This window comes from Procambarus clarkii, chromosome 29 (assembly GCF_040958095.1).
Source record: "Procambarus clarkii isolate CNS0578487 chromosome 29, FALCON_Pclarkii_2.0, whole genome shotgun sequence".
Classification (NCBI taxonomy): domain Eukaryota; kingdom Metazoa; phylum Arthropoda; class Malacostraca; order Decapoda; family Cambaridae; genus Procambarus; species Procambarus clarkii.
This window is the reverse complement of record NC_091178.1, coordinates 5549121-5576841: the sequence shown is the minus strand read 5'-3', so window position 1 is coordinate 5576841 and position 27721 is coordinate 5549121. Positions and strand designations below refer to the sequence as shown.

At 46.1% G+C, this 27721-nt stretch overlaps 2 protein-coding genes across 5 annotated transcripts; one reads left to right on the top strand and one right to left on the bottom strand.

Moving 5' to 3' along the window:
* Window positions 1-764: 764 nt before the first annotated feature.
* LOC123752333 (failed axon connections homolog) lies at window positions 765-25371 on the bottom strand. Of its 4 annotated transcripts, none has more exons than XM_069333295.1 (8): window positions 25073-25371; window positions 24560-24688; window positions 12274-12467; window positions 8263-8395; window positions 6582-6778; window positions 3899-4107; window positions 2176-2292; window positions 765-1520 (listed from the first exon to the last, which is right to left on the bottom strand). In XM_069333295.1, the coding sequence occupies exons 3-8, from the start codon at window positions 12408-12410 to the stop codon at window positions 1429-1431; spliced, it is 885 nt and encodes a 294-aa protein (XP_069189396.1). In that variant the 5' UTR covers window positions 12411-12467; window positions 24560-24688; window positions 25073-25371; the 3' UTR covers window positions 765-1428. The 4 variants fall into 4 exon arrangements, with proteins under 4 accessions (XP_069189396.1, XP_069189395.1, XP_069189394.1 ...); XM_069333294.1 differs by lacking the exons at window positions 24560-24688; window positions 25073-25371 and adding exons at window positions 12682-12901; window positions 12965-13048; XM_069333293.1 differs by lacking the exons at window positions 24560-24688; window positions 25073-25371 and adding exons at window positions 12682-12901; window positions 12947-12978.
* Window positions 15898-27721, top strand: LOC123752334 (uncharacterized). The gene is made up of 8 exons (XM_045734392.2): window positions 15898-16017; window positions 20095-20187; window positions 22165-22205; window positions 22838-22950; window positions 23851-24009; window positions 24606-24740; window positions 25814-25994; window positions 27538-27721. Exons 2-8 carry the CDS (start codon window positions 20102-20104, stop codon window positions 27678-27680), a joined length of 858 nt encoding a protein of 285 aa, XP_045590348.2. The 5' UTR covers window positions 15898-16017; window positions 20095-20101; the 3' UTR covers window positions 27681-27721.

The following is a 27721-nucleotide window of genomic DNA, read 5'->3' as shown; positions in this document are numbered from 1 at the left end:
AAGGTTATAAGCACATGGAACCGCCTACCAGCCGAAGCCGTAAATGCAAAAACTGCTACATTTTAAAATCCAGCTGGAAAAAATCTTTTGGGCAAATGGGGGGACCTTTCGCAAACCGCCGGCTTCCTGCCCTGATCGAGGCCAAGAGAGTATTAGTGCCAGTGGATATTTGCCAGTTAGATAAATTCAGGTAAATATGTAGGCGATACATTCATGCAAGGCCACTGACACCCATGTACCACATTACCATTGAGCTAAAGGTCACCCTGTGATCTAGCCCTAATTTAAAATAACATAAGCTTAGGACTAACTCAAGGGCCATGTTAGAGTTATGCTGAGTTACTTACACTTACCTACACTCTTACCTTACACTCTGAGTTACTGGGCCACTTACACCTTAATGACAGAAGATACTGTCCCCGTGGCGCAGTGGTAAAACACTCGCCCGGCGCTTTGGCCTGGGTTCGTATCCCGGGAAGGATTGACTGAGCGCCAATCCTTAGCTGTAGCTTCTGTTCACCCAACAGTGAATGGGTGCCTGGTTAAATGATTTGGCGGGTCATATTCCGGGGAAAAATTGTGAACAAGGACCTACCGGAAACGCTATGCGTGCTAGTGGCTTCTTAAGAATGTAAGAACTCTTGTATATATAAATAAAACCAAAAATAGATTTTTATGTTTCCCTTCTTAATATAATTTCCCGTTTTCTTCATTTTGCAAATAATAAATATCTTTTAATAAATGATTCAGTTTAAAAAACGGACTTCCAATATGTACATACTATATTTTACTATTTTTATACCAGAAGGTACAGAGAATTATTTTATTGTGAAGCTATATGATTGTGAACAGAAAGTGCTAAGCTAGTGTGACTATACAATATAAGACAAGGGAGGGCACTGGACGAATTTGATGGTGGACTGCAGAATTTTGAAGACGAGCCGGCATGCTACTCTCAAGTTGGAGGATTCAAACAGTTATCAGAGCGGGGAAAAATAGGGGACCTTTGACAAGCCGGCGGTTTCATGTCCCCGTCGTAGTCATGGATAGATGATGGCCTCAGGTATGTAGTACAAGTCGAGTAGGTATATTAGAGAGAGAGAGAGGTTGAGTAGATGTGTGAGAGGTCGAGTAGATTGTGTGAGAGGTAAAGAAGGTATGTGGAATAGGTTAAGTAGATGTATGAAAGGGAAATCGAGTAGGTGTATGGCTGAGGTCGAGATGTATGAAAGGGAAATCGAGTAGGTGTAAGCGAGATCTCGATTATATTTCAAAAGGTGAAGGAATTGAACACTGGCATGAAAGGGGGGAAACTTCGAGTAGTACTCAGGGAGGAAGACAGACTGAAGAAGGGCTGAAGGGAACACGACCAGGCATCAAGGCTGAGTGGAGGCGAGTATAAGGCTTCAGGGATGAGGTGAGGAATCTTCAGAGGTGAGGGGAGGTGATGAGGGTGTCCCAGTCTGGATAGATTCGCTGCTTCATCCTGAGGCAGTAGCTGGCCAGGCTCGGGTACACCTCTGTCAACAAACACCCTACTATAAACAATATGATACACAACGAGCGTACACTAATCTAACTTTATGCTAAAATAATTTAAATCTGCGCAATTATATTTAGACAATAATTTAATAATTATTTGTATATAATAATAATTTGAATTAGTCTTGTATTAGCAACAAGAATACCCAAGAGACGGTCTTGTGTGCCATATCTTGGGTTTTCTGCAGTATAGACTAAACAGTCCGTATTCATCTCCTGCCTCGCTGCAACTAAGCATATATACAGTGTGGACCAGGTTAGTAAAGCAGGTTCACTGCAATGCGAGTCAAGGTGTGTGCTGTTGCAGAAATGGGGCTGCTAAGAGTAAATCCCCCGCATGAGAACTCATGTGGTGAGACGATCAATGCTCCAGGATATCTTTGCTGTATCGAGCAAAGTTATAGCTTCTTTATCCACAATGGGGCAGTTCCTATTTGATTGTTGACGTCTGACCGGGCTGGTCTGGCTGCAAGGGCATCCCATTTTGTTGTTGTTTTTAACAGTAATTGCTTTGTGACTTGTAAGCTGTAACTATTTTATAAATTAAATAAAACATGCTTATGTTTGTGGATGGTTGCGTATGTGTGCGTCGACATGTGTGGTGGTAAGCACGGTAGGCCTGGCGTAACTCACCAGTCAGCAGGGCCTGGTACTGAGAGCCGGGAGCGTTCCACATGAGCTGGGCCAGCTGGCCGAACACAGCACAGTCCGCTCTACACGGCTCTTCACCCCCGTAGAACTTGTTCTCACCTGATGACCATAATAACATTGATTATTCAGTTTTAACCACTGCACTGCGCAAAGCACCTTTAGGCGCTCTGAGAGTTGTGTTTTTTGTTTTTTAATTAGGATATATTTTATTGTTTTTTAATGTTTTCATTACTCTTTCTGTTTTGAAATGGAAATAGTTGACTTTGCAAACATTTTGACATAAACTTTACCTGAACATTTATAAAAACAACAAAAATATGTCCTTGACAATTTTGCTAAAAATGGGTGAGCAGTGCAAGGGTTAATAATATAACTTAGCTAATACAAAAATGCAAAACGTTTTGCATGCACATGTAAAAGATATCTATTTCTCGCTTGTTTATATTAAATCAATCTTCAAAATGCTAAATCTATGCAGTGGATATTGACAATTTATTTATACAAGGGAATGTAGAGGCAGGAGTACATGATGGCATTTAAATTTATGAAGGCGCTATACCGGCACCGCATATATCAATGGTTCAGATCTTGCGGCGCCACAATAATATACCTGACATTCATAGAAATGTAAGTGTAAATTAGTTAGCAGCAGTGCCATGCAAACACTAATTAGTGTTTTTTGAAGTTCCACTTAGTGAACGAACCAATTATATCTTCGTATTAAGTCCAACTACCATCCTTACTAGGACACACACACACACACACACACATACATACACAGCTCCGGCATGGAGTCCATATCTAGTCAAGCATAAGACTAAATTGGGGAAGGTTCAAAGGTTTGCCATCAGACTAGTACCTGAACTGAGGGGTAGGAGCCACGAGGAGAGACTACGGGAATTAAACCTCCATCGCTGGAAAACAGAAGAGTTAGGGAGGACATGATCACCACATATAAGATTCTCGAAGGAATTGATAGGGTAGACAAAGACAATTTATACAAGGGACACACGCACTACGGGGACACAGGTGGAAATTGAGTGGCCAAATGAGCGATAGAAACATTATAATTTGTTTAGTGTCAGAGTAGTTGACAAATGGAATGCATCAGGAAGTGATGTGGTGGAGGCTGACTCCATACACAGTTTCAAGTGTAGATATGATAGAGCCCAATAGGCTCAGGAACCTGTACACCAGTTGATTGACAGTCGAGAGGCGGGACCAAAGAGCCAGAGCTCAACCCTCGCCAGCACAACTAGGTGAGTAGACACAATTCACCTAATCCTCACCCCAGGGACCTTGGCGCCCGTGTCCCAGGGACCAGTCACTCACCCAGGACCTTGGCGCCCGTGTCCCAGGGACCAGTCACTCACCCAGGACCTTGGCGCCCGTGTCCCAGGGACCAGTCACTCACCCCAGGGACCTTGGCGCCCGTGTCCCAGGGACCAGTCACTCACCCAGGACCTTGGCGCCCGTGTCCCAGGGACCAGTCACTCACCCAGGACCTTGGCGCCCGTGTCCCAGGGACCAGTCACTCACCTAGGACCTTGGCGCCCGTGTCCCAGGGACCAGTCACTCACCCAGGACCTTGGCGCCCGTGTCCCAGGGACCAGTCACTCACCCAGGACCTTGGCGCCCGTGTCCCAGGGACCAGTCACTCACCCCAGGGACCTTGGCGCCCGTGTCCCAGGGGCCAGTCACTCACCCAGGACTCCGGCTAACGTTTCACAATCTTTCTTGCATATTTGGTAGATCTCGAGGGGCGTGTGGAGGCCGATGCCGTGCTGCCTGGCCCTGTCCCTCATGCCCCGCGGCACGATGAAGGAGAAGGCGAAGCGCAAGTAGAGACTGAAGTTCTGTGATTTTAAGAAAGTAACACTCCCGTCCAGCCAGTACCGCCACACCACCACACACCTGCAAGAGTGACACACAAGCAAGACAGTGAGGCACGAGTAAACAAAGAGTGTACTTGTACGGCCTGGCCACACGTGACTGGGGCAACTGAAAGAAAAATAAGTATTTAGGGCAGTGACACATGCAGGACAATGACATAGTGACCTCTGGTGTCATCTTCGGCCACTGTCTTCAATGACATCTATGTCTCATCATAATTATACTTTTCTAATGCTATTAACCCTTTGCGGACGTTGAGCGTCATATGACGTCCGGCGTTACTCACACGCGGGCCCACTGACCTCCCACTGGTGCTTCTATCGCCTCTGTACAAAAGTTCCATCAAATTGCACCTATACAATCATGAACTATCAAGCAATCAAGTCAATAACTTGGAAACAATTTAATTTACCAACATGGCATGACAAGTTTATATGGGACAATAATAAATGGCATATTAATATAATATATGGCATATAAAATGTGATATAGTTGTTCATCAGCAACGCCAAGCACAGCATGATGTTGCTGGGCGGGGGGGGGGGGAATAGAAATAACCTAAGCTACTCTATCGCTTTGAGATGTATCTTTTCCTTGTCTCAAACATATTTTCCTTGTCTCAATAAACTTGAACTTGACGTTGCTGATGAACAAGAATAAATTGTATTTGTTTTATGCGTGCATTTCACAAAGACAATTTTGACGTTGGTTGCCGGAATTTCATTTCAAAGTACTTAAAAATGTTGACATAACAAATTATGATCACCAACTGGAAATTAGTTTGCAATTGCTAGGTGGCAAAAAAAATGTAACTTGCATAATTATGTAAATATCTGAGTCAGGTATTGTTTATTTGTGTGTATTTGAAAATCATATTTCTTCCCAATGGTGCAAGTGGTTGGGCACCGTTCCTTCATGCCGTCCTCACATCCCAGCTCCTGGTCCTCATATCCCAGCTCCTGGTCCTCACATCTCAGCTCCTGGTCCTCACATCTCAGCTCCTGGTCCTCATATCCCAGCTCCTGGCCCTCATATCCCAGCTTCTGGCCCTCATATCCCAGCTCCTGGCCCTCAAATCCCAGCTCCTGGCCCTCATATCCCAGCTCCTGGCCCTCATATCCCAGCTCCTGGCCCTCAAATCCCAGCTCCTGGCCCTCATATCCCAGCTCCTGGCCCTCATATCCCAGCTCCTGGCCCTCATATCCCAGCTCCTGGTCCTCACATCCCAGCTCCTGGTCCTCACATCCCAAAAAGTGCTAGATAGTCATTCACACTTTTCCACCAACTTTACCTTACATTAGTTTGAAGATCATGTCATTCATGGTGACAGTGAGTAGAGGACAGATGGTTACAGTAATGAACACAGTGTGGTGAAGATGGCTACAGTGAAGAAGATGGTGAATAACCATAAGCAGAAATGTTCTACAAATCAAGGGTCCCAAAATGTGGAATGACCTCCCTAGCGTCACTGTCCCTCTCTTTAGTTTAGGAGAGAAACTATTTGAGATATATACAAGAGTTGTTACATTCTTGTACAGCCACTAGTACGCGTAGCGTTTCGGGCAGGTCCCTGGAATACGATCCCCTGCCGCGAAGAATCGTTTTTTCATCCAAGTACACATTTTACTGTTGCGTTAAACAGAGGCTACAGTTAAGGATTTGCGCCCAGTAAATCCTCCCCGGCCAGGATACGAACCCATGACATAGCGCTCGCGGAACGCCAGGCGAGTGTCTTACCACTTCACCACGGAGACTGCTAAATATATATTCACTCCCTAATGGACTAAAGTAACCAACCTTACTTCCTAAATATCAGCCCATGTTTTACTATTATCGAACATTAATTACTGAACATGCAAAGCTGCTGATATCAGCTTTGTAAAAATAAATAAAAGTATAACTTCATTTTTTTTTTAGTGAAAATTAATACTTGTTGCAATTGCTGCTGTACCGATCGTCATGTAATTATTGGAATTTTGTTTGTTTCTCCACTTTAGCTCGTTTTTTGCATTTGTTCCCTATTAGTTTTTATGTCTTTAGTTTTTAAGGTTTTTCAGCATGATGCTCGAGACGCTGTGCATGTTAGTGGCTTTAGGCATAGTGCTCGACCTACATAGAACTCCAACATCCTTCTTGTATCCTTTCCAACCTGTCCTATCAAAACTATTATATTATTACTGTAGTGCTTAGTGAAGATGGTTACAATGATGAGGATATGTCTATACCACTTAGTGAAGATGGTTACAATGATGAGGATATGTCTATACCACTTAGTGAAGATGGTTACAATGATGAGGATATGTCTATACCACTTAGTGAAGATGGTTACAATGATGAGGATATGTGTATACCACTTAGTGAAGATGGTTACAATGATGAGGATATGTCTATACCACTTAGTGCAGATGGTTACAATGATGAGGATATGTCTATACCACTTAGTGAAGATGGTTACAATGATGAGGATATGTGTATACCACTTTACCAAGACCCACCAGAAGAGGTGCTCGTCGGCGAGGACCCGAACAGCCTCCAGAACGGCTGCCTGTCTGGGGTCGATGTGGGCGTCGAGGTCCAGGTTGAAGCGGTGGGTCAAGTGCTCCAGGATGAACTCGGAGTCGGCCACCTCCTCCCCGTTGATGGTGATCCACGGACACCTTCCCTTCGGTCCAAACGGGGTCTGGCTGTCCACCTGGGGGCGAGGGCGGACGATTGATTGATTGATTGAAGATTAAGCCACCCAAAAGGTGGCACGGGCATGAATAGCCCGTAAGTGGTGGCCCTTTTGAGCCATTACCAGTATCAAGAGCTGATACTGGAGATCTATGGAGGTGCGACTGCACCCTGCGTGACGGGAGATGTCTCCCATGTGGGCGGACAATTAAGTTCTCAATGGAGTGTTCTAGGTCACAATGAGTGTCATCTGTCACAGCGCTTGGGATTTATCGATTATATAAAGAGTTTCGGCAAAGCAGTTTGTTACTAAAGGCATTAAGGTAGAAACCAGGAAATTTAAGAAATCAAATAGGAAATTTAAGAAATCAAATAGGAAATTTAAGAAATCAAATAGGAAATTTAAGATAAAATAACTGTTAAGAAACCTTAACAGGAAAATTAAGAAAATTTAAGAAATTTAAGAAATTTAAGAAATTGGGCACCATTCGTTCTCCTCGTCCTATCCCAAGTCCTTATCTTGATCCCTTCCAAGTGCTATATAGTCGTAGTGATTTGGTGCTTTCTCCTGACGGTTCTGGCTGCCTGTCCCCCGACACAATGAATTATATATTGGACGCAACCTACGAAGTTTCAAATTTTTTGTTATTTTTCGCTGAGCTTATGGACCTCCATTCCAACCAGAGCAGCTGCAATGTGTCTTGATAGTGCACCAATACATTTTAAGATAATTTGCTTCAGGGGTGATGTCTCCCCTGCAGGTAACTGTCTATTAGCGACCACCATGTCAGCTACAGGAAAGAATCTCAAACCACAAACCCTTCATATAGTGGTGGTTTTCTGCCTTGCTGCCACAGCCAACACTGTCGGTGCATTTGCGGCGAGGATGCCGCAAATGACGGATGCCGTCCCTAAGGCTTGTTCTGCCAAAGCAGTGTGAAGTCAATTACAACAGTAAGTGGACCTTCATCATAGCTTGATGCCTAGTAGAGAGCCTCGTTTCTTAATGTCACCCAATTCTGCAATCCTGCTGGTCGGTCAGACAGGATTACAATGCACCTTGGAAGAATGGTAGGTAGCTAGTGTAGGACTACATATGTAATCCAGTCGTGATTGATACCTACACTGAATATGGTGCTGGACATGCAGGTAATAATGCCATCCACAGAAAATATATCCAGTTTCGTAAATACAGAGAAGTGGGTCATCAATAGAATTCTTTCCCCATAGTTCCAGAGACCCTTGCAGGTGCCTGGGGTAAGAGGGCCAATAGTTTTCTCAAGGATGTGGGTTGTATAGTCATCGAGACATCAAGATAAACTAAAGTTCCCAGCTACTTTTCCCAGCGCCTCGGCGTAGCAATAAAGAAGGGAAAAGGCACACAGCATTCTTAATTCTTTGTACCTAATTTCTATGTAACCAATATTATAACCAATCCTATGCAATGAATTTGGTTAGTGTCCAATATAATAAAGAAGGAAGGGAGGCAAGAGCAGTACTCACCACATACTTGATGTTTGCGAGCCTGAAGAAGGCCTCGAGCTTGAGGGCGAAGGGGCTGAGGTTGGGGCAGTACCTGCCTCTGACGAACTGGTGGAGGACAACCACGTCCTTCCCCGCGCTCTCATACTCCCGCCTGCCTCACAGTAACATAAACCTTTGTTTGTAAATGCATTTCATCTTTGTAAAAGCACGTCAATGACACTATGTAAAAAGACACCTCGAACACTGTTTATGTAGGACGGACGTAAATCTGTGCATTTATGTTTGTAGGTTAGATTAGCATTTTAAAAGCACTACAATCACCTTCTGTGGTTGATTGTTTAATAAATCACTGAACTATATGTTTAACAGAGCCTTAACCCTGTCCATGGAGGACAGAAGAAAATGTATATATGCTGGTTAGCATTGTAAACATGTGGCTACGTCGATCTGTGGTAGAAAACACAATAGCAAAGTCGTACTCATCAGACCGAGGTACACATCTGGCCACCATAAACATTACCACAACAATGAACCATCTTGGTTGTCTTGTGATCAGCCGAAAATGTTTGCACGTTACATACTAAATTCAAGTGTGATTGAGGTATGGCGAGTAAATGTAAGTGTTTTACATAGTACGTAGTGTGTAGTTTTAATGTATATATAAGAGAATGAACAGAGGACTGTATGCTATGTTTAGCTTGAACCGTGAGTCTTATCAAGACAGCAGAGGATGCAGTCAGAGTTATTGGTCTGATTGGTGAATAGTTCGATGTAGGCAGGAGTGTGGCCAGTTCGAGTAATGTCTCCCAGGGTGCTTATATACCAGGGATTACAAGACATGTTGGTGGACCTATGGCAGCGTGGAAACATTAGATTAATCAGTGGAAAAATGTCAAGTTATTTACAGACAGCTGCCGCAGTCACTCCAGCGGAGTCTAGAATGGAAATTTGTGAGATCATTTAAACTGTTGTAGATGCATGCCAGAGATAATAACTAAAAATGGCTGGCCAATGCTTTTTAATATAGAAAAGTGCAAGACCTTGCACGTGAACCATGCACGACACAACTACCAGATGAACAACATTAGCTTGCAGCAGACTGACGAAGAAAATGAGTCAGAATCCACCATTGACTAAAAGTTGCACAACAGTGGGAGCTGCGGAAAGAAAACGCAAATCAGACATGACAGGGCTGATCTCAATGAAACTTTAAAAAATGCTGAACAATTTGAAGGCTATTGAGGCAGACAACGTTTTAAAAAAGGTCAGATGTAACACAAACAAGGAGCAACGGTTTCAAGCTCAGCAACCACAGTGTAGGACTGAGAACAGGAGAGGCTTTTTCACCCATGAGTTATAAACCCATAGAACCGCCTACCCGTCGAAGCCGTAAATGCCAAAACTGTTGAATAACAAAGTCCAGCTCAACAAAATCATCAGGACAAATGGGCCGGACCTTCGACGAGCCGCCAGTTTCCTGTCCTGGTTGAGGCCACTAGAGATATAGTGGCCCTCAGGTAAAGCCAGGTAAAAGTGAATATAAAATAGTTAAAGGTATTGTGGAAACGAGATTCTGTATGTGAACTCAAAGTGAATATATAGATGTTACTGGAACTTGTGAGCGGCAAAATATGATAACTAATTAGCAATTATAATTACAAAACAGCAAGAGGCGTGAGCACTGAGCGCCACTTAAGACTATCAGAGTAGACGATCTTAAGAGCACAAGTGGGTCTGGGAAAGGGACATAGATATGATAATGTTATGTCACAAGATGTGAAGTGGAGAGATCTGTGCCCCGGAGTCACGAAGACCGTTACCGAGGCAGTATTACACACAAGGAATGGCTCATCAAAGTCTGATGAATAAAGTATATAACATCAAGCGTATGTGTGAAGGAGAGGCATACACGATGAGTGACAGTGGACGGAGCTGAGAGACAGACGTGACACGGGGGATGACCCTAAGCCTCACTCGAGAGATAAGCCTCTTAGAGCACTCGGCAACTACTCTACCCCAAGACGCTGATCAACTCTCGAGAGGCTACCAGGTAGAGCTCAGGTATCATCACGGGGCTCGACTGTAGAGCAAACTCTCCCAATAAATGGCTATGCAAGGAACAACCCGTTCTCGCACTTTCGTATAGTAAATATTGACTTATTAAATACGTGCATATGTGACATACTGAACATACTAGTTTACCTTGAAAAGCTTCATAGAAAACACCGACCTTACCTAACCTTCTTTGTATGTTAAGATAAGCATCTTATTGCTTCGTAATTACAATTATTACTTAACCTATTATAGGTATAGTTATAGTATAGATATAAAAGAGTAAGAGGTAAGGGGGAAGTCTAAAAAAAATAACTTATACAAATAAAATGTAGAAGTTTGAATGTTTTGCTGTGTGTGTGCCAGCCACCAGGGGGCCCCTAGTGTGTGCCAGCCACCAGGGGGGCCCCTAGTGTGTGCCAGCCACCAGGGGGCCCCTAGTGTGTGCCAGCCACCAGGGGGGCCCCTAGTGTGTGCCAGCCACCAGGGGGCCCCTAGTGTGTGCCAGCCACCAGGGGGCCCCTAGTGTGTGCCAGCCACCAGGGGGGGCCCCTAGTGTGTGCCAGTCACCAGGGGGCCCCTAGTGTGTGCCAGCCACCAGGGGGGGCCCCAAGTGTGTGCCAGCCACCAGGGGGGCTCCTAGTGTGTGCCAGCCACCAGGGGGGGCCCCTAGTGTGTGCCAGCCACCAGGGGGGGCCCCTAGTGTGTGCCAGCCACCAGGGGGCCCCCTAGTGTGTGCCAGCCACCAGGGGGCCCCTAGTGTATGCCAGCCACCAGGGGGCTCTTAGTGTGTGCCAGCCACCAGGGGGCCCCTAGTGTGTGCCAGCCACCAGGGGGCCCCCTAGTGTATGCCAGCCACCAGGGGGCCCCTAGTGTGTGCCAGCCACCAGGGGGCCCCTAGTGTATGCCAGCCACCAGGGGGCCCCCTAGTGTATGCCAGCCACCAGGGGGCCCCTAGTGTGTGCCAGCCACCAGGGGGCCCCCTAGTGTATGCCAGCCACCAGGGGGCCCCTAGTGTGTGCCAGCCACCAGGGGGCCCCTAGTGTGTGCCAGCCACCAGGGGGCCCCTAGTGTATGCCAGCCACCAGGGGGCCCCTAGTGTATGCCAGCCACCAGGGGGCCCCTAGTGTATGCCAGCCACCAGGGGGCCCCCTAGTGTAAGCCAGCCACCAGGGGGCCCCTAGTGTGTGCCAGCCACCAGGGGGCCCCTAGTGTGTGCCAGCCACCAGGGGGCCCCTAATGTGTGCCAGCCACCAGGGGGGCCCCTAGTGTATGCCAGCCACCAGGGGGCCCCTAGTGTGTGCCAGCCACCAGGGGGGCCCCTAGTGTGTGCCAGCCACCAGGGGGCCCCTAGTGTGTGCCAGCCACCAAGGGGGGGCCCTAGTGTGTGCCAGCCACCAGGGGGAGCCCCTAGTGTGTGCCAGCCACCAGGGGGGGCCCCTAGTGTGTGCCAGCCATCAGGGGGGGCCCCTAGTGTGTGCCAGCCACCAGGGGGGGGGCCTAGTGTGTGCCAACCACCAGGGGGAGCCCCTAGTGTGTGCCAACCACCAGGGGGCCCCTAGTGTGTGCCAACCACCAGGGGGAGCCCCTAGTGTGTGCCAACCACCAGGGGGCCCCTAGTGTGTGCCAACCACCAGGGGGAGCCCCTAGTGTGTGCCAACCACCAGGGGGCCCCTAGTGTGTGCCAACCACCAGGGGGCCCCTAGTGTGTGCCAGCCACCAGGGGGAGCCCCTAGTGTGTGCCACAAGCCATGACCAAAAACATACTAACCCGCGGTGGACAGGCCACCGAACTTTCAAGCCTTCTCTCTCCACATCCAGATCCTCTTCCAAGAATTTTACCGCCACATCCTTCTTCCTCTCACACCCTTTCCAAGCTCTTTATATATATATATATATATATATATATATATATATATATATATATATATATATATATATATATATAATATGTTTAAAACATGATGTTAAGGTCACCTGAGTCGTCTCCTCTTGATGTGCTTGAGGACTCTGCGAGCGGTGGCGAGGAGCGCCGCAGACACCAGCAGCGTCCTGCACCTCCCTGTCCACTCCTGCGGCCACAGGGTCCTCACCACACACGTCACCACCTGCATCCTCACGCCTCCTGCCGCACCTGCTTATACCCACTCGCAGCGCCTTCACCTCCACACCTGCAGGAGCAAACACACAAGGAGTACCTCCGTTTAGTCTATCGGAGGTGCAGCCGCCCAACAAACGTCTCTACTCCCATAGTACATGTCGCCTTGATTGCAATATCTCCGAAAATGAAGTATGCAACAAGATCTCTACAAATGTTGCATGTGTTTACTTGTAAGATGATACACATCGCACCTTCCGGTCCGCTGCCTGCGGTGGAAGACGTACCTGGTCACCGTAAGAGATTGAGCGGTGAACGTACAGGGTGTGATGCGCAGACCAACACACGCGCACCCTCAGACTCCACAGGGTACACCAGCGGTCTCTCCTCTGGTGCTGAGGGCTGCACACTGACGGGTACCGGTATCTCTTACTGGGGTGCGGCACCCATACACTCCCCATGTAGACAACAAACTCTCACACACACCTGTACCTGTGCCACCTGCACCTCTACCACCCGCACCTCTACCACCTCCACCACCACAACCCGCACCTCTACCACCACCTGCACCTCTACCACCACCCGCACCTCTACCACCACCCGCACCTCTACCACCACCCGCACCTCTACCACCACCTGCACCTCTACCACCACCACCACCAACTACCTCCGTACCCTCCAACAGAGGAGAGCACCTTGGTGTGGTGGCAGTGCCCTCGCCTTATCTATATTAACGACCCTTCGAGTGTATAATCACCAGCCGTGTTATCACTCTCACAGGATAAGCCTGCCTACTCCTGCCTACTCAAACTCGCTCCTGTTAAGCTTATATAACTCTGTCAAGATTTGGCGAGTGTAATAATACTCTCAACTCGTCCTATACTCACTTGTTACACGTGTTTGTATAATTGTGTATATGGCTATGTTGATTTTTCGTAAATAGTATTTCTGCAGATTCATAATATTTAGCTTGGTATAGGTCAGGTTAGGTTAGATTAGGGAAGGTTAGGGTAAGCGAGGTTACGTTATTTTAAGGTCGGAAAGGCTTGATTAAGATAGGTTAAGTTAGGTTACACACAGAAATCACAATAGCGTGATGCATCAAATGAACAAATCCACAAAGGCCGTGACGAGGGTTCGAACCCTCGTCACGGCCCTTGTGGATTTGTTCATTTAAGTTAGGTTAGCTTAGGCTAGGGTAGATTAGGTTACGTTAGGGTAGGTTAATTTGTGTAAGGGTTGTTAAGTTAGGATAGGGGAGAGAAAGTTAAATTAGGAAGCCGGTCGGCCGAGCGGACAGCACGCTGTACTTGTGATCCTGTGGTCCCGGGTTCCATCCCGGGCGCTGGCGAGAAACAATGGGCAGAGTTTCTTTCACCCTATGCCCTTGTTACCTAGCAGTAAAATAGGTACCTGGGTGTTGATCAGCTGTCACGGGCTGCTTGCTGGGGGTGGCCGACCGCGGCCCGGTCGAGGACCGGGCCGCGGGGACACTAAAGCCCCGAAATCATCTCAAGATAAGGGGTCAGAGCGTGAGAGAAGGTATGGATAGGAAAGGAATGGAAGGAGTTAGAATATAGGTAGGAATATGTTGGGGGAGGAGGAACGGGCGGAATTGTAGAAGGAAAAGTAAAAGATAAAAAAAGCCAAACGTGTATGAATACACTCTGGCTTCCTGTCCCCAGACACAGTAAACTAATTATCGCTCTCTATCAATGGTGTCCAAGAATTGTGTAAGTACTTTATTCATAATGATGTGCTGCCCGAAATCTTAGCGAAGTATCCAAAATTTGCTTACTGTAGGTAATGCATGCACATGACTGTAAAGCTGCCGCCCAGTTGGGTGGGTGTGGAGCACATGACTGTAAAGCTGCCGCCCAGTTGGGTGGGTGTGGAGCACATGACTGTAAAGCTGCCGCTCAGTTGGGTGGGTGTGGAGCACATGACTGTAAAGCTGCCGCCCAGTTGGGTGGGTGTGGAGCACATGACTGTAAAGCTGCCGCCCAGTTGGGTGGGTGTGGAGCACATGACTGTAAAGCTGCCGCCCAGTTGGGTGGGTGTGGAGCACATGACTGTAAAGCTGCCGCCCAGTTGGGTGGGTGTGGAGCACATGACTGTAAAGCTGCCGCCCAGTTGGGTGGGTGTGGAGCACATGACTGTAAAGCTGCCGCCCAGTTGGGTGAGTGTGGAGCACATGACTGTAAAGCTGCCGCCCAGTTGGGTGGGTGTGGAGCAAGACTAGTAATTGTGTGACTCACCATAGATGTAAAGTGCCTTGTATAGTGACTGTTGTGAGCCTCTTGTTGAATCACTTGTGACACAAAAGATTATTGATGTATTTGTGTGGGTGATTAAATATGTATGTGTATGTATATATGTATGCGTATATATATGTACATGTATATGTGAGAATGTGTACATGTATATATAACAATTCAATTCAATTTTTGTAACTAACGTCAAAAGATTGTTATTTGCTTAGCTAAACGAACTAGAGGGTTTAGTTCCTGAACCGATTATGTGCCTCTGTAACCTTTTACACCACCGCGCACAGGATGGGTATATGGGGTGCATAATAAAAGAAATTGAATTGAATTGCTCTCTAGACAAGAGCGAACAAATATTCCCCCTTCCCCAGTGTCTTTGTTTACCAAACTGGTTATACTGATAAATTACACACACACACAATTATATTATATATATATATATATATATATATATATATATATATATATATATATATGTGTGTGTATATCACGAAAATAAACACGTGATTAAGAATGTGACAATGTCAGACCACGGAGGAAAATGAAACAGGAAATTTCCTTAAGTACTTTCGTATATTAAATACATCTTCAGAAGGAATGATGGGGAATGATAATTGTGAATTGTGTGGGAATTATAATAATTGTGGGGAATTGATAATTCCTTCTGAAGATGTATTTAATATACGAAAGTACTTAAGGAAATTTCCTGTTTCATTTTCCTCCGTGGTCTGACATTGTCACATTCTTAATCACGTGTTTATTTTCGTGATATACACACACACACACATTATATATATATATATATATATATATATATTGACAATTTCCGACACCACAATACGACCGTATATAATAATAGAACACAAATAAAGACTTTTTTCCCGATATATTTCAATCAAACTTTCCTGTACTGCATTACTTATTTTGAGCAAGTGGACCAAAAATAGTCCCCTTGCCACGTCGCAGGTTCATTAGGAGCTTGCCATCTCAAGCTCCTCTCCAGGAGAGTAGGGTTTAAGGCCTAAGAAAAGTACGTATCCCCCTACGTCTTCGCATACTCGGTAAAACAAACCCAACATAGCCAGAAGGATCCGAACCGAATTAAAATGGGAAACAAAATGTGCATATAGTGTGCACGAGGTGTGTGGCGTCACTATAACGAAATAATGCTAATCCCAAAACGGGTTTTTGAGACTACAACCCCAGGAGGCATGAACACCCGTCATTCAGTCAGCCAGCACACACACCTCTGCGTGGCTCGGCGTTCCAGGCGGGCGCGGGGAATAGGGAGTCACATAACAAGAGACGCGCGGAGTGCGAACCGCCTTCCTCAGTCGTGGGCCCTGTGATACATTGGTAAGAACACTGCCTGATGTATGTAGTTATACTGACACGACACAAAGTACTCTCAGTATTGATCACAGTAGAGGAGGATATCAGTGTTACTCTCTAGGAAATGGTTCAGGAGACAACTTGTGTGTCCTGAACACAGCTAGTGTGTATATCACATCCACCAACATTACTCCAAAATGCAAACGAAATTATCAAAGACATATAAATATATCTTTAACATTCCGCGAGCCCAACTAAGTCACCATGTATGTAACGGAATCTAAAATATGTCGATCTCCCCGCCATGTAAAGAATTTTTCATCCTACACTATATTCACAGTAAAGCAAGGAAGCACTTAACTTGCTCATGGAAGTCCTCCACCCAATTGTTATAATCCCTCCTTATGTGAACCTTGTATTGCTAATTACCTTGTACTGTACTGTATAAAAATATAATGCCATCATAAATACCATTTCACACCACCACCACTTTACCCTCGTACCAACATTATATACAGTCGTCTTTACCTACATTTGAACAGCAAGAACCATTCTTCATAACGCTCATGTCTCCACTAGTTCAAATTACTTCATATAAAGACGACTGTACTTGTATTAATTTATAACTCACTGGACGTTTTTAATATATCACACACACACACACACACACACACACACACACACTGACCTGCACTTACTATACACACACCCTGGCCTACACTCACTATACACACACCCTGGCCTACACTCACTATACACACACCCTGGCCTACACTCACTATACACACACCCTGGCCTACACTCACTGTACACACACCCTGGCCTACACTCACTGTACACACACCCTGGCCTACACTCACTGTACACACACCCTGGCCTACACTCACTGTACACACACCCTGGCCTACACTCACTGTACACACACCCTGGCCTACACTCACTGTACACACACCCTGGCCTACATTCACTGTACACACACCCTGGCCAACACTCACTATACACACACCCTGGCCTACACTCACTATACACACACCCTGGCCTACACTCACTATACACACACCCTGGCCTACACTCACTATACACACACCCTGGCCTACACTCACTATACACACACCCTGGCCTACACTCACTGTACACACACCCTGGCCTACACTCACTGTACACACACCCTGGCCTACACTCACTGTACACACACCCTGGCCTACATTCACTGTACACACACCCTGGCCAACACTCACTATACACACACCCTGGCCTACACTCACTGTACACACACCCTGGCCTACACTCACTGTACACACACCCTGGCCTACACTCACTGTACACACACCCTGGCCTACACTCACTGTACACACACCCTGGCCTACACTCACTGTACACACACCCTGGCCTACATTCACTGTACACACACCCTGGCCAACACTCACTATACACACACCCTGGCCTACACTCACTATACACACACCCTGGCCTACACTCACTATACACACACCCTGGCCTACACTCACTATACACACACCCTGGCCTACACTCACTGTACACACACCCTGGCCAACACTCACTATACACACACCCTGGCCTACACTCACTGTACACACACCCTGGCCTACACTCACTGTACACACACCCTGGCCTACACTCACTATACACACACCCTGGCCTACACTCACTATACACACACCCTGGCCTACACTCACTGTACACACACCCTGGCCTACACTCACTGTACACACACCCTGGCCTACACTCACTGTACACACACCCTGGCCTACACTCACTGTACACACACCCTGGCCTACACTCACTGTACACACACCCTGGCCTACACTCACTATACACACACCCTGGCCTACACTCACTATACACACACCCTGGCCTACACTCACTATACACACACCCTGGCCTACACTCACTATACACACACCCTGGCCTACACTCACTGTACACACACCCTGGCCTACACTCACTGTACACACACCCTGGCCTACACTCACTGTACACACACCCTGGCCTACACTCACTGTACACACACCCTGGCCTACACTCACTGTACACACACCCTGGCCTACACTCACTGTACACACACCCTGGCCTACACTCACTGTACACACACCCTGGCCTACACTCACTGTACACACACCCTGGCCTACACTCACTGTACACACACCCTGGCCTACACTCACTGTACACACACCCTGGCCTACACTCACTGTACACACACCCTGGCCTACACTCACTGTACACACACCCTGGCCTACACTCACTGTACACACACCCTGGCCTACACTCACTGTACACACACCCTGGCCTACACTCACTGTACACACACCCTGGCCAACACTCACTGTACACACACCCTGGCCTACACTCACTGTACACACACCCTGGCCTACACTCACTGTACACACACCCTGGCCTACACTCACTGTACACACACCCTGGCCTACACTCACTATACACACACCCTGGCCTACACTCACTATACACACACCCTGGCCTACACTCACTGTACACACACCCTGGCCTACACTCACTGTACACACACCCTGGCCTACACTCACTGTACACACACCCTGGCCTACACTCACTGTACACACACCCTGGCCTACACTCACTGTACACACACCCTGGCCTACACTCACTGTACACACACCCTGGCCTACACTCACTGTACACACACCCTGGCCTACACTCACTGTACACACACCCTGGCCTACACTCACTGTACACACACCCTGGCCTACACTCACTGTACACACACCCTGGCCTACACTCACTGTACACACACCCTGGCCTACACTCACTGTACACACACCCTGGCCTACACTCACTGTACACACACCCTGGCCTACACTCACTGTACACACACCCTGGCCTACACTCACTGTACACACACCCTGGCCTACACTCACTGTACACACCCCCTGGCCTACACTCACTATACACACCCCCTGGCCTACACTCACTATACACACCCCCTGGCCTACACTCACTGTACACACCCCCTGGCCTACACTCACTGTACACACACCCTGGCCTACACTCACTGTACACACACCCTGGCCTACACTCACTGTACACACACCCTGGCCTACACTCACTGTACACACACCCTGGCCTACACTCACTGTACACACACCCTGGCCTACACTCACTGTACACACACCCTGGCCTACACTCACTGTACACACACCCTGGCCTACACTCACTGTACACACACCCTGGCCTACACTCACTGTACACACACCCTGGCCTACACTCACTGTACACACACCCTGGCCTACACTCACTGTACACACACCCTGGCCTACACTCACTGTACACACACCCTGGCCTACACTCACTATACACACCCCCTGGCCTACACTCACTATACACACCCCCTGGCCTACACTCACTGTACACACACCCTGGCCTACACTCACTGTACACACACCCTGGCCTACACTCACTGTACACACACCCTGGCCTACACTCAATATACACACACCCTGGCCTACACTCACTGTACACACACCCTGGCCTACACACATCCTGGCCTTCACTCACTATACACACACACCCTGGCCTACACTCACTATACACACACACCCTGGCCTACACTCACTATAAACACACACCCTGGCCTACACTCACTATACACACACCCTGGCCTACACTCACTATACACACACCCTGGCCTACACTCACTATAAACACACACCCTGGCCTACACTCACTATAAACACACACCCTGGCCTACTCACTATAAACACACACCCTGGCCTACACTCACTATACACACACCCTGGCCTACTCACTATAAACACACACCCTGGCCTACACTCACTATAAACACACACCCTGGCCTACTCACTATAAACACACACCCTGGCCTACACTCACTATACACACACCCTGGCCTACTCACTATAAACACACACCCTGGCCTACACTCACTATAAACACACACCCTGGCCTACTCACTATAAACACACACCCTGGCCTACACTCACTATAAACACACACCCTGGCCTACACTCACTGTACATACACCCTGACCTACACATTCAGGAAAGCCCTCTTTGGATTGCAGAATTTGCTGACTGTTTATTTTATCAGATGCAAGATGTCCCTGACCACAGCACCGAGGCTTCCGTTCTACTTTTATTTTGCACTGGTCACCACCTATGTCCTCGTACTGATGCACATTAGGTGAGTTGTGTGTGAGCTGATGACGTGTACGTTGCGTGTGTGTGCTGACGCTGTTGCACACACACACACGTGGTGTGAGTGCTGGCGCTGTACATATGCACGTTGCGTGTGCGGCGATAAAGATGCAGTCATGTGTGTGTTGACGCTGCTGTGCATGTACACGCCGTGTGTACACTATGTTGTAACATCGGGTTAATTTATCCAGTCATCTCCTACTAATCACAAATATCATAAAACCCTTCATTGATTTATTTTCTGTCTTTAGCTTAACTAGTTCTCATATATCACTTAAACTTCTGCATCCGTCTCCCGCCAAAAACTGGCGGGAAGCCTTCACTGGCCGCAGTGGAGGCCTCCATTGGCCGCAGTGGAGGGCGGGACGACACAATAAAAATCGATAATAAATCAAAAGTCAATACCAGCCAGTCATGAGTGTTTGTTATTCAATTTGGGAAATAACGGAAACATAAATAAAGTGTGATATATATGTCAAAGAAGAATCAGTCACATACATAATCCTCCATCGTCTGGAACACGAGGGCTTATCGAGGTCTCCCTTCGCCAGCTACTGACTAGAGGCATAAAATAGAAGGAGAGTGCCCAACCGTTTCTCTCCTGCCAGTGGATTGAACCAGTAGTCTACTTTACTTAGTAGAAGGCAGTTCTACGATGACAAAGGCCACTACAGTCTGGTCAGAACACAGAGGTCCCTGTGAAGGGCTACGAGACACAGTTTACATGGCCACCTTAGGCTCTGAGTCCACACACACTCCCCACTCCTCTCTCTTGGTGGAAAACACGCGCCTCAGTACCAAGGAGAGAAAGACACTCCGCCTGGGCCACCGGCCTGTTTCACACACTCGGACATTTTTATTTTTCGACGTCTCGGCTCCCAAGTCGCAACTCACTCGGTTTAGTTCCAGGATGTAAAAATATCGGCAGATTGCCGGAGCCCACATAAAAGGGGCCGAGTGTGTGTGTGCTCACATATGTGCCTTCAGGACGAACATTAGTTCCTGGGTGTCTACCTTCATTTGACAGTCAGACATTGCAATGGATCTCATCCCTTTTAATTATTGTATCACATTTACGTTTAAAACTGTATATAGAAATGAGACATGAGTATCTCGATAATATAAAATAAATGAGACAGATGTGACGACTTATAATGAATTTTGTAACTAGTTCATCAAGATTGTAACTTGTTTAGCTAAATGAATTGTGGGGTTCAGTCCCTGAGCCCATTATGTGCCTCTGTAACCCTTTCCACTACCGCCGCCCACAAGATGGGTATGGGGTGCATAATAAATTAACTAAACTAACGAGTTTCTCGAAATTAATGAAAATGCAAGAATCGAGTACATTAGTTACTCTGGTCGTCATTCTAATCCCACTACTGGCAGGGCCGGAGCAGCATACACTGTAGTTAGGAACAATGTCTTTCAAAACTAAAATAAAGGAAAAGCACGGATCGAGACCTATGGTTCCTCAACACAAGCAGAACTCTCTACCGTTGTTAAGACATGAAGACGCCTCAGAGAAACACAAGGGAAGCAATGGTCCCCACCGACTCAAAAGCAGCATTACAAAAACCTTAAAAAATCAGGCAGAAAAAAACAAAAGGACGACAATCACTGAAATCAAGAGCGCTGTGAAAATACTAACCAGTCAGTGAAGGATGATCAAGTCCCTGTGGATATCCTCTCAGGGAAATAAACGAGCAGATGTGTTCGCGTGGCACATGTCAATGACTGGCGTGAGGTTGTTAGACCATACAGATGGTTGGCTGTACTCTGACCTGGCGTATGATAGCAGCCTACTGCGCCACTATTAGCGCATGCGCCCTCAAACTGCGCATCTTTCTCATTATAAATATATTGATGATCTTATATTTAATGCAACACTGATGATATCAATGATTTTTATATTTTGTTATACGCGAATGTGTTAATACGCGTTTTCGTTTTTTTCTTTCAGTCAGGACCACATCTACAGAGTTCAGGAGCCTGAGACTGACGGTAGGTTCACTTTGTTTACTGTGAAGATAGTATACCGAGCAGGGGTGCGGCCTTATACTATACACAGCAGGGGGGATACCTCATAGTATACCCAGCAGGGGGGGAAGACCTCATAGTATACCCAGCAAGGGGCAAAAACCTCATAGTATACCCCTAACCTTCGTTAAACGTTCTCTAACAAAAGAATGAAACTTTTGCAGGCCTACTGGCCCATACGAGGCCGGTCCCATTTATATCTACCCAAACTCATTCATATACGTGTCCAACCAACGCTCGAAACAATCCAGCAATCCCACGTCTATTATGTCACCCTGTAATCTGTTACACAAACTCAACAATATTTCCAAACCAGTATTTACCCAGGTCTTCCCTGAATCCAAACTTATCCAATTGATATCCATTGTTTTGTGTTCAATTTTGTGTTGATATTCAACCCCTTATAAGTAATCCCCCTTGTTATGCCCTTTCATAGACATGTACATTTAGTGATGGCCAGTCCACCGGACTCGACAACCACTTATGTAACATCTTAGCCTTAACATTTGCTCATAATACTGGTGCGTCTTCTACTTATGTGTTGATAAAGTAGTTTTTGCTTATGATCATGAAGGTACTAACGTTAATGTCCACAGTATCGGAGGTGGAGAGAGAGAGGTGCGGCAAGAGGTGTCCCGTGGTGGGCCTGGAGACCATCGAGCAGTATAGAGCCTATCTCCACCACACCGAGACCAACTGCTCGACTCTAGTAAGTCTCCCATACTTGTTCGATGCTTTTTGTTGTGTCCTCGTGCTGTAGTGTCCTCGTGCTGTAGTGTCCTCGTGCTGTTGTGTCCTCGTGCTGTTGTGTGCAGTGTGTAACTCGACATTTGGGCGCCTGCTCTTTGTTTTGTTTTTATTTCAACATAGTCCCATTATGTCACCCTTGGTATTCAACAGTGTATTATTTAGTCAACATAGTTAGTGTTTACACCATCCATACACCGGGATCATCCCGGGCTTAAGTTCGAACCCTCATCACGGCCATTGTGGATTTGTTCATAGTGCTTACACTCATAGGCTGAAAATTACCGGTGATTAATTTAAATAATCGAGGGCGGGACAGAAATGGTTGGGTGTATTTCAAATCACCTAATGCGCCTGTTCACCTAACAGTAAGTAGATACTTAGAAGTTAGTCAGCTTGTTGGGGGGTTACATCCTGGGCGGGGTCAGTAATTCGACCTTGAGGGGGGGGAAGCCTCGATATAAGCCTAACGTGTATGAATACACTCTGGCTGCCTGTCCCCGACACAATGAATTATTATCATATTTGTTTCCATCGTGACAACGGAGAATTTCATATGACCTAATTAATAAACTTCATCATCTGGTGCAGACACGTTACATTAATTTGTAACATTTTATCATGTGAAATATTAGCTTGAAGTACTCGCTATATTTTCTGAAGCACCAGAATGCTCATTTATTGTGTCATATTTAAATGCAAGTTATAGCGAGTTAGCGGTGATATCGGGCAGCTTGTGGGACTGATTGTACCCGTGTAACACAGCTGTGGGACTGATTGTACCCGTGTAACACAGCTGTGGGACTGATTGTACCAGTGTAACACAGCTGTGATGCTGACTGTTCAAGTTTTATGTTCCCAGGTACAATTTGGGGGCTGGGTACCCGCTCCCGGTGACGGAGCCAAGTATGTGTGTCTGGACAAGAGGTTCAACATTAAGCCCGGCAACTGTACCGTCTTCTCCTTCGGTGTCAACAACGAGTGGTCCTTTGAGGACGATTTTGCCATATATGGCTGCAAGGTGAAGGGTGATGACGGCTATATCTAAAGTGTTACATTGTTTTATTTGCATAGAGTAATGATGACTCAAGTTGGTGCTAGGTATGAATCACTAGTATTTTCTGAAAGGTTAGTAAGGAGGAGCTAGGTAGAAACCTAGCTTGATGTAAATTTATTCGACTATGCCATCCAGCTAGGACTCTGCCTCTACTGCACCTCACGCCCATCACACTGGGTACCTATGACATCAGGTTAATGTTAACATTAACTTTTAAAAAATATGTCTATAATGTAAACACACTTGTGAGAAATTAAGTCAGACTTACATTAACCCTTTAATGTTTCTTGGGTGGAATATTTTCATGTTCATCAACGTCACTCGCTCTATCATAAGCACAAAAAACTAACTTATTTGATATTGTTAGAAGCATTGATTATAGCCTACAAATGTTCGGAAATTAATATAATAAATAACCAATGTAGAGTGTCCCGCTAACATTACGCGTCTTTCCCGAGCGTGGAGCTATTTGACAAACTAGCTAGCCTAACATACTTGATCGATGGTAACTTACCATTCAGGGTTGACAGGTTTACCGACTTTTTTGTGGGGGTTGACAGGTGTACGCATTCGACCCCACCATGGGTAAGGAGGATCACCAACGGTCCGCCAACGTTCGCTTCCAGGCCGTGGGCATCGCTAACTACAAGGGCACAAAGAAGATTGGTATGGACTTCAGTTACGCTATTCAAAAGGTGAGTTGAACTCTTGATTTACTTAACTCACTAGCAATATTCATGATTAAAATTACATATTTTTAAAGGGCAGGATAACTATGGGAATAAATTGCTAGTTAAATGTAATCAATATAACGAGGATGATTTATTAAGATCTGAAGAGATAAATAAATTTTGCCATTCATTTTTTTAAATATGAAGCAGATTTCTTGAGTCATCTATCATTTTGGTCCTATAATTAACAGTATCGGTACAACTGTGAGATGCATGAAAATTATTCTGGAGTAATGGCTACTATGTATGCCTCTAATCCCTTACCCTAAACTTCTCTTGTTAATCCCATTCCTTACCTTCCTCGCCCCCTGTCCCACATATCCACGCTGCTAAAGATTACCGGCACAAAAAGAATAACTCTCGTGCCAAAACTTCGGAGTGTACCTGACCAGCACCGTGATGGCTATGAGCACCGACCAGGGTGAAGATGGTACGTGGTGGCTTCGCCCAATCCGTCCTCCACTCTAGTCCATTACATCCAGCGGTCGACCCCACGGACGCATTCATAAAATTTAACATGCTGTTCATTCAAAACGGGAATTTTCTCAAACATAAATTAATATTATAACATATTAGCATATTGTGTATATATAGGCATAGGTTACGTTAGGTGTTTAGGTTCTGTAGGCGATTATTTGTATTTGTAGTACGCGTGTGAAGCATTTACAGCGTTGTGGTTCGAACAAAATTCGTCAGTGAAGCACTTATTCCGAAAATGTTCGAATGAAATCAGTTGTGAGTCGTGTGTAAACCGTTTTTTATTCATAAACAGGGGATTTGGCGGGTGCATGGAATCACTTTTGGGTCTTTGTTTGAAGGACGGGCTGCTTCACCTGAGACTTGCTCAACAAACTAGGATTTGATGTCAGGAAATATTCAGATTTCCATTACAAAAGCTTCGAGATCTTGGATAATCAACTAGTATTTCAAAGTAAAATAATATTTAACTTTCTCGGCCACAGGCGGTTCGCACAGAGACCTTAGTGAGTCAAGAGGTACTTGTATTAAAGGATTATTCCGCCATCTCTTCTCCTCAGGTGGATCGCTTCGAGAACTTGGTGAACCAGCTGGGACTCGCGGGTCAGGTGATCGACTACGTGAAGCTGGACGTGGAGCTGTCGGAGGTGGACTTCCTGCAGGATATGCTCCTTAACTCTCCACACGTCCTCAGGAACATCAAGCAGATCGCTATGGAAGTACATGATGACTATTTCGAAGGTTAGATTTCTTAATTTTGCACATGTGCCGCATTTTATTGATACTAATCAAGATTTTGCAACAGCTAATGTTATTCATATAAAAAACGTGTAAATTACATATACACCAATACCGTGAGTGTTGCAAATATTAAAATTAGTTTAACCAAGGGTTTTAAAAAATGTCATTTTAAGAGATACATTTTTTAAGATGTTTGGCAACAGTGAGTCCTCTGGCCTTGTCACCGTTATCAGGGTTCCTCACTTGATTAAGTCTTTCCCGTCAAGCCCGAGGGCGACAACCCTACACACTTGCTATATTAACTTTACTATGCTACACTGTAAATGATTTGACTACAGATCGAATTTGTCTACAAATTTTTAGGTACACTTTAAGGATCTGCATTGTGTAGGTGGCGACGGAGAGTCGGCAGGGTAGGGTGTAGTCTGCATTGTGTAGGTGGCGACGGAGAGTCGGCAGGGTAGGGTGTAGAGTCTGCATTGGGTAGGTGGCGACGGAGAATCTGCTGTGCAGCGGGAGCAATAGACGTGGTTGATGAATCTGACGAAGTAGTACGGGATGTGTCACCCTCATCTGTTGGAGTCACAGATGAGGCAAAGTGGAAGGCAGCGGTTCACGCCAAGGAGACAAAGTGTGATAGACAGTAGAGGTGGTGGAAAGTCCAGTGAGCGGCCATTTTGTAACTTGTCCGTTCTGTTATGGACAATGTTCAGGACTAAAGTACTACTTGCCGATACGTCAGTACGCTATTATGGTGGCCTTAATACGCTTGCAAACATTTATAAGCCTTAAACCCAACACTAAACGAACAAGAGCAGAAAGACACTATGATTTAAGTTAGGCAGATTTAAAGAGGATTGTAGTGGGGAGTGCGCGAAGGAACTGTAAAAAACTGAGTTTCCAAGCGACGTAAAAATTATGATAAATGAAAAATATATCCCACTAAGGAATTCTCTACTGGCTGATGGATCACGTACAAATGGGTCCTTTAGCAGGAGCATCTGCTAGACCATTGGAGACAACACCAACACTGTTAGGAACACAACAGAGATCAACCACCTTATTCCTACTAAAGATTTAAAATATATAATTTAACTGGTAAACTCTGGTTCAGAAATAGGGCTCCCATCTCAAATCGTTATCCTGACCTCTTCCAAGTGCTATATAGTCATAATGGCTCGACGTTTTCCCTTGATAATTCCCTCTCTTCCCCTCGGAAATAAGGCTACAAACGTATGAAATAGTCTGCCAAGTAACATGACAGATGCAAACTCGCTGTAAAGTTTCAATCATTGTTTAGACGAATACATGGGAGCGAATGATTGGATATAATTTGGAGCTGCTTCGCACTTACTAATAGGCCTTTCTTAGTCATTGATTTGTTGTTGTTATATACGTTCTATTGCGCCCGTAAACACTACCGTGAAACCAAGCAATATTGTTTTATATGACTTCTTGAAAGTTATCAATATTGTTCATAGTTTTATTCACAATATTATTACATAGTGAAATGAAGTTTCTTGAATCATTTTGTTTTTTGCAGGAGACCTGAGCCAGACGAGCAAACAGCAGGTGTTCTGGCCCTACTTCATGCTGCTCAAGTGTCAAGACTTCCGACTGATCCATTCCCGAACTAATCATGGACGGTGGCGGGAGGTGGTGTGGGCCCGGGAGGTCGACTGGTAGCCCCCGTTCTCCAGCGGGAGGTGGTGTGGGCCCGGGAGGTC

Bases quoted from the DNA above. Each gene is read 5' to 3' on its own strand.
- LOC123752334 (XM_045734392.2), top strand. From the start codon at position 20,102: ATGTCCCTGACCACAGCACCGAGGCTTCCGTTCTACTTTTATTTTGCA. The intron at 20,188-22,164 runs GTGAGTTGTGTG...TTTTTCTTTCAG, and splicing joins CTCGTACTGATGCACATTAG to TCAGGACCACATCTACAGAG. The intron at 22,206-22,837 runs GTAGGTTCACTT...TAATGTCCACAG, and splicing joins TCAGGAGCCTGAGACTGACG to TATCGGAGGTGGAGAGAGAG.
- LOC123752333 (XM_069333295.1), bottom strand. From the start codon at position 12,410: ATGCAGGTGGTGACGTGTGTGGTGAGGACCCTGTGGCCGCAGGAGTGG. The intron at 6,779-8,262 runs GTGAGTACTGCT...CCTCGCCCCCAG, and splicing joins TCGCAAACATCAAGTATGTG to GTGGACAGCCAGACCCCGTT. The intron at 4,108-6,581 runs GTGGGTCTTGGT...TCACTCTTGCAG, and splicing joins GCCGACGAGCACCTCTTCTG to GTGTGTGGTGGTGTGGCGGT.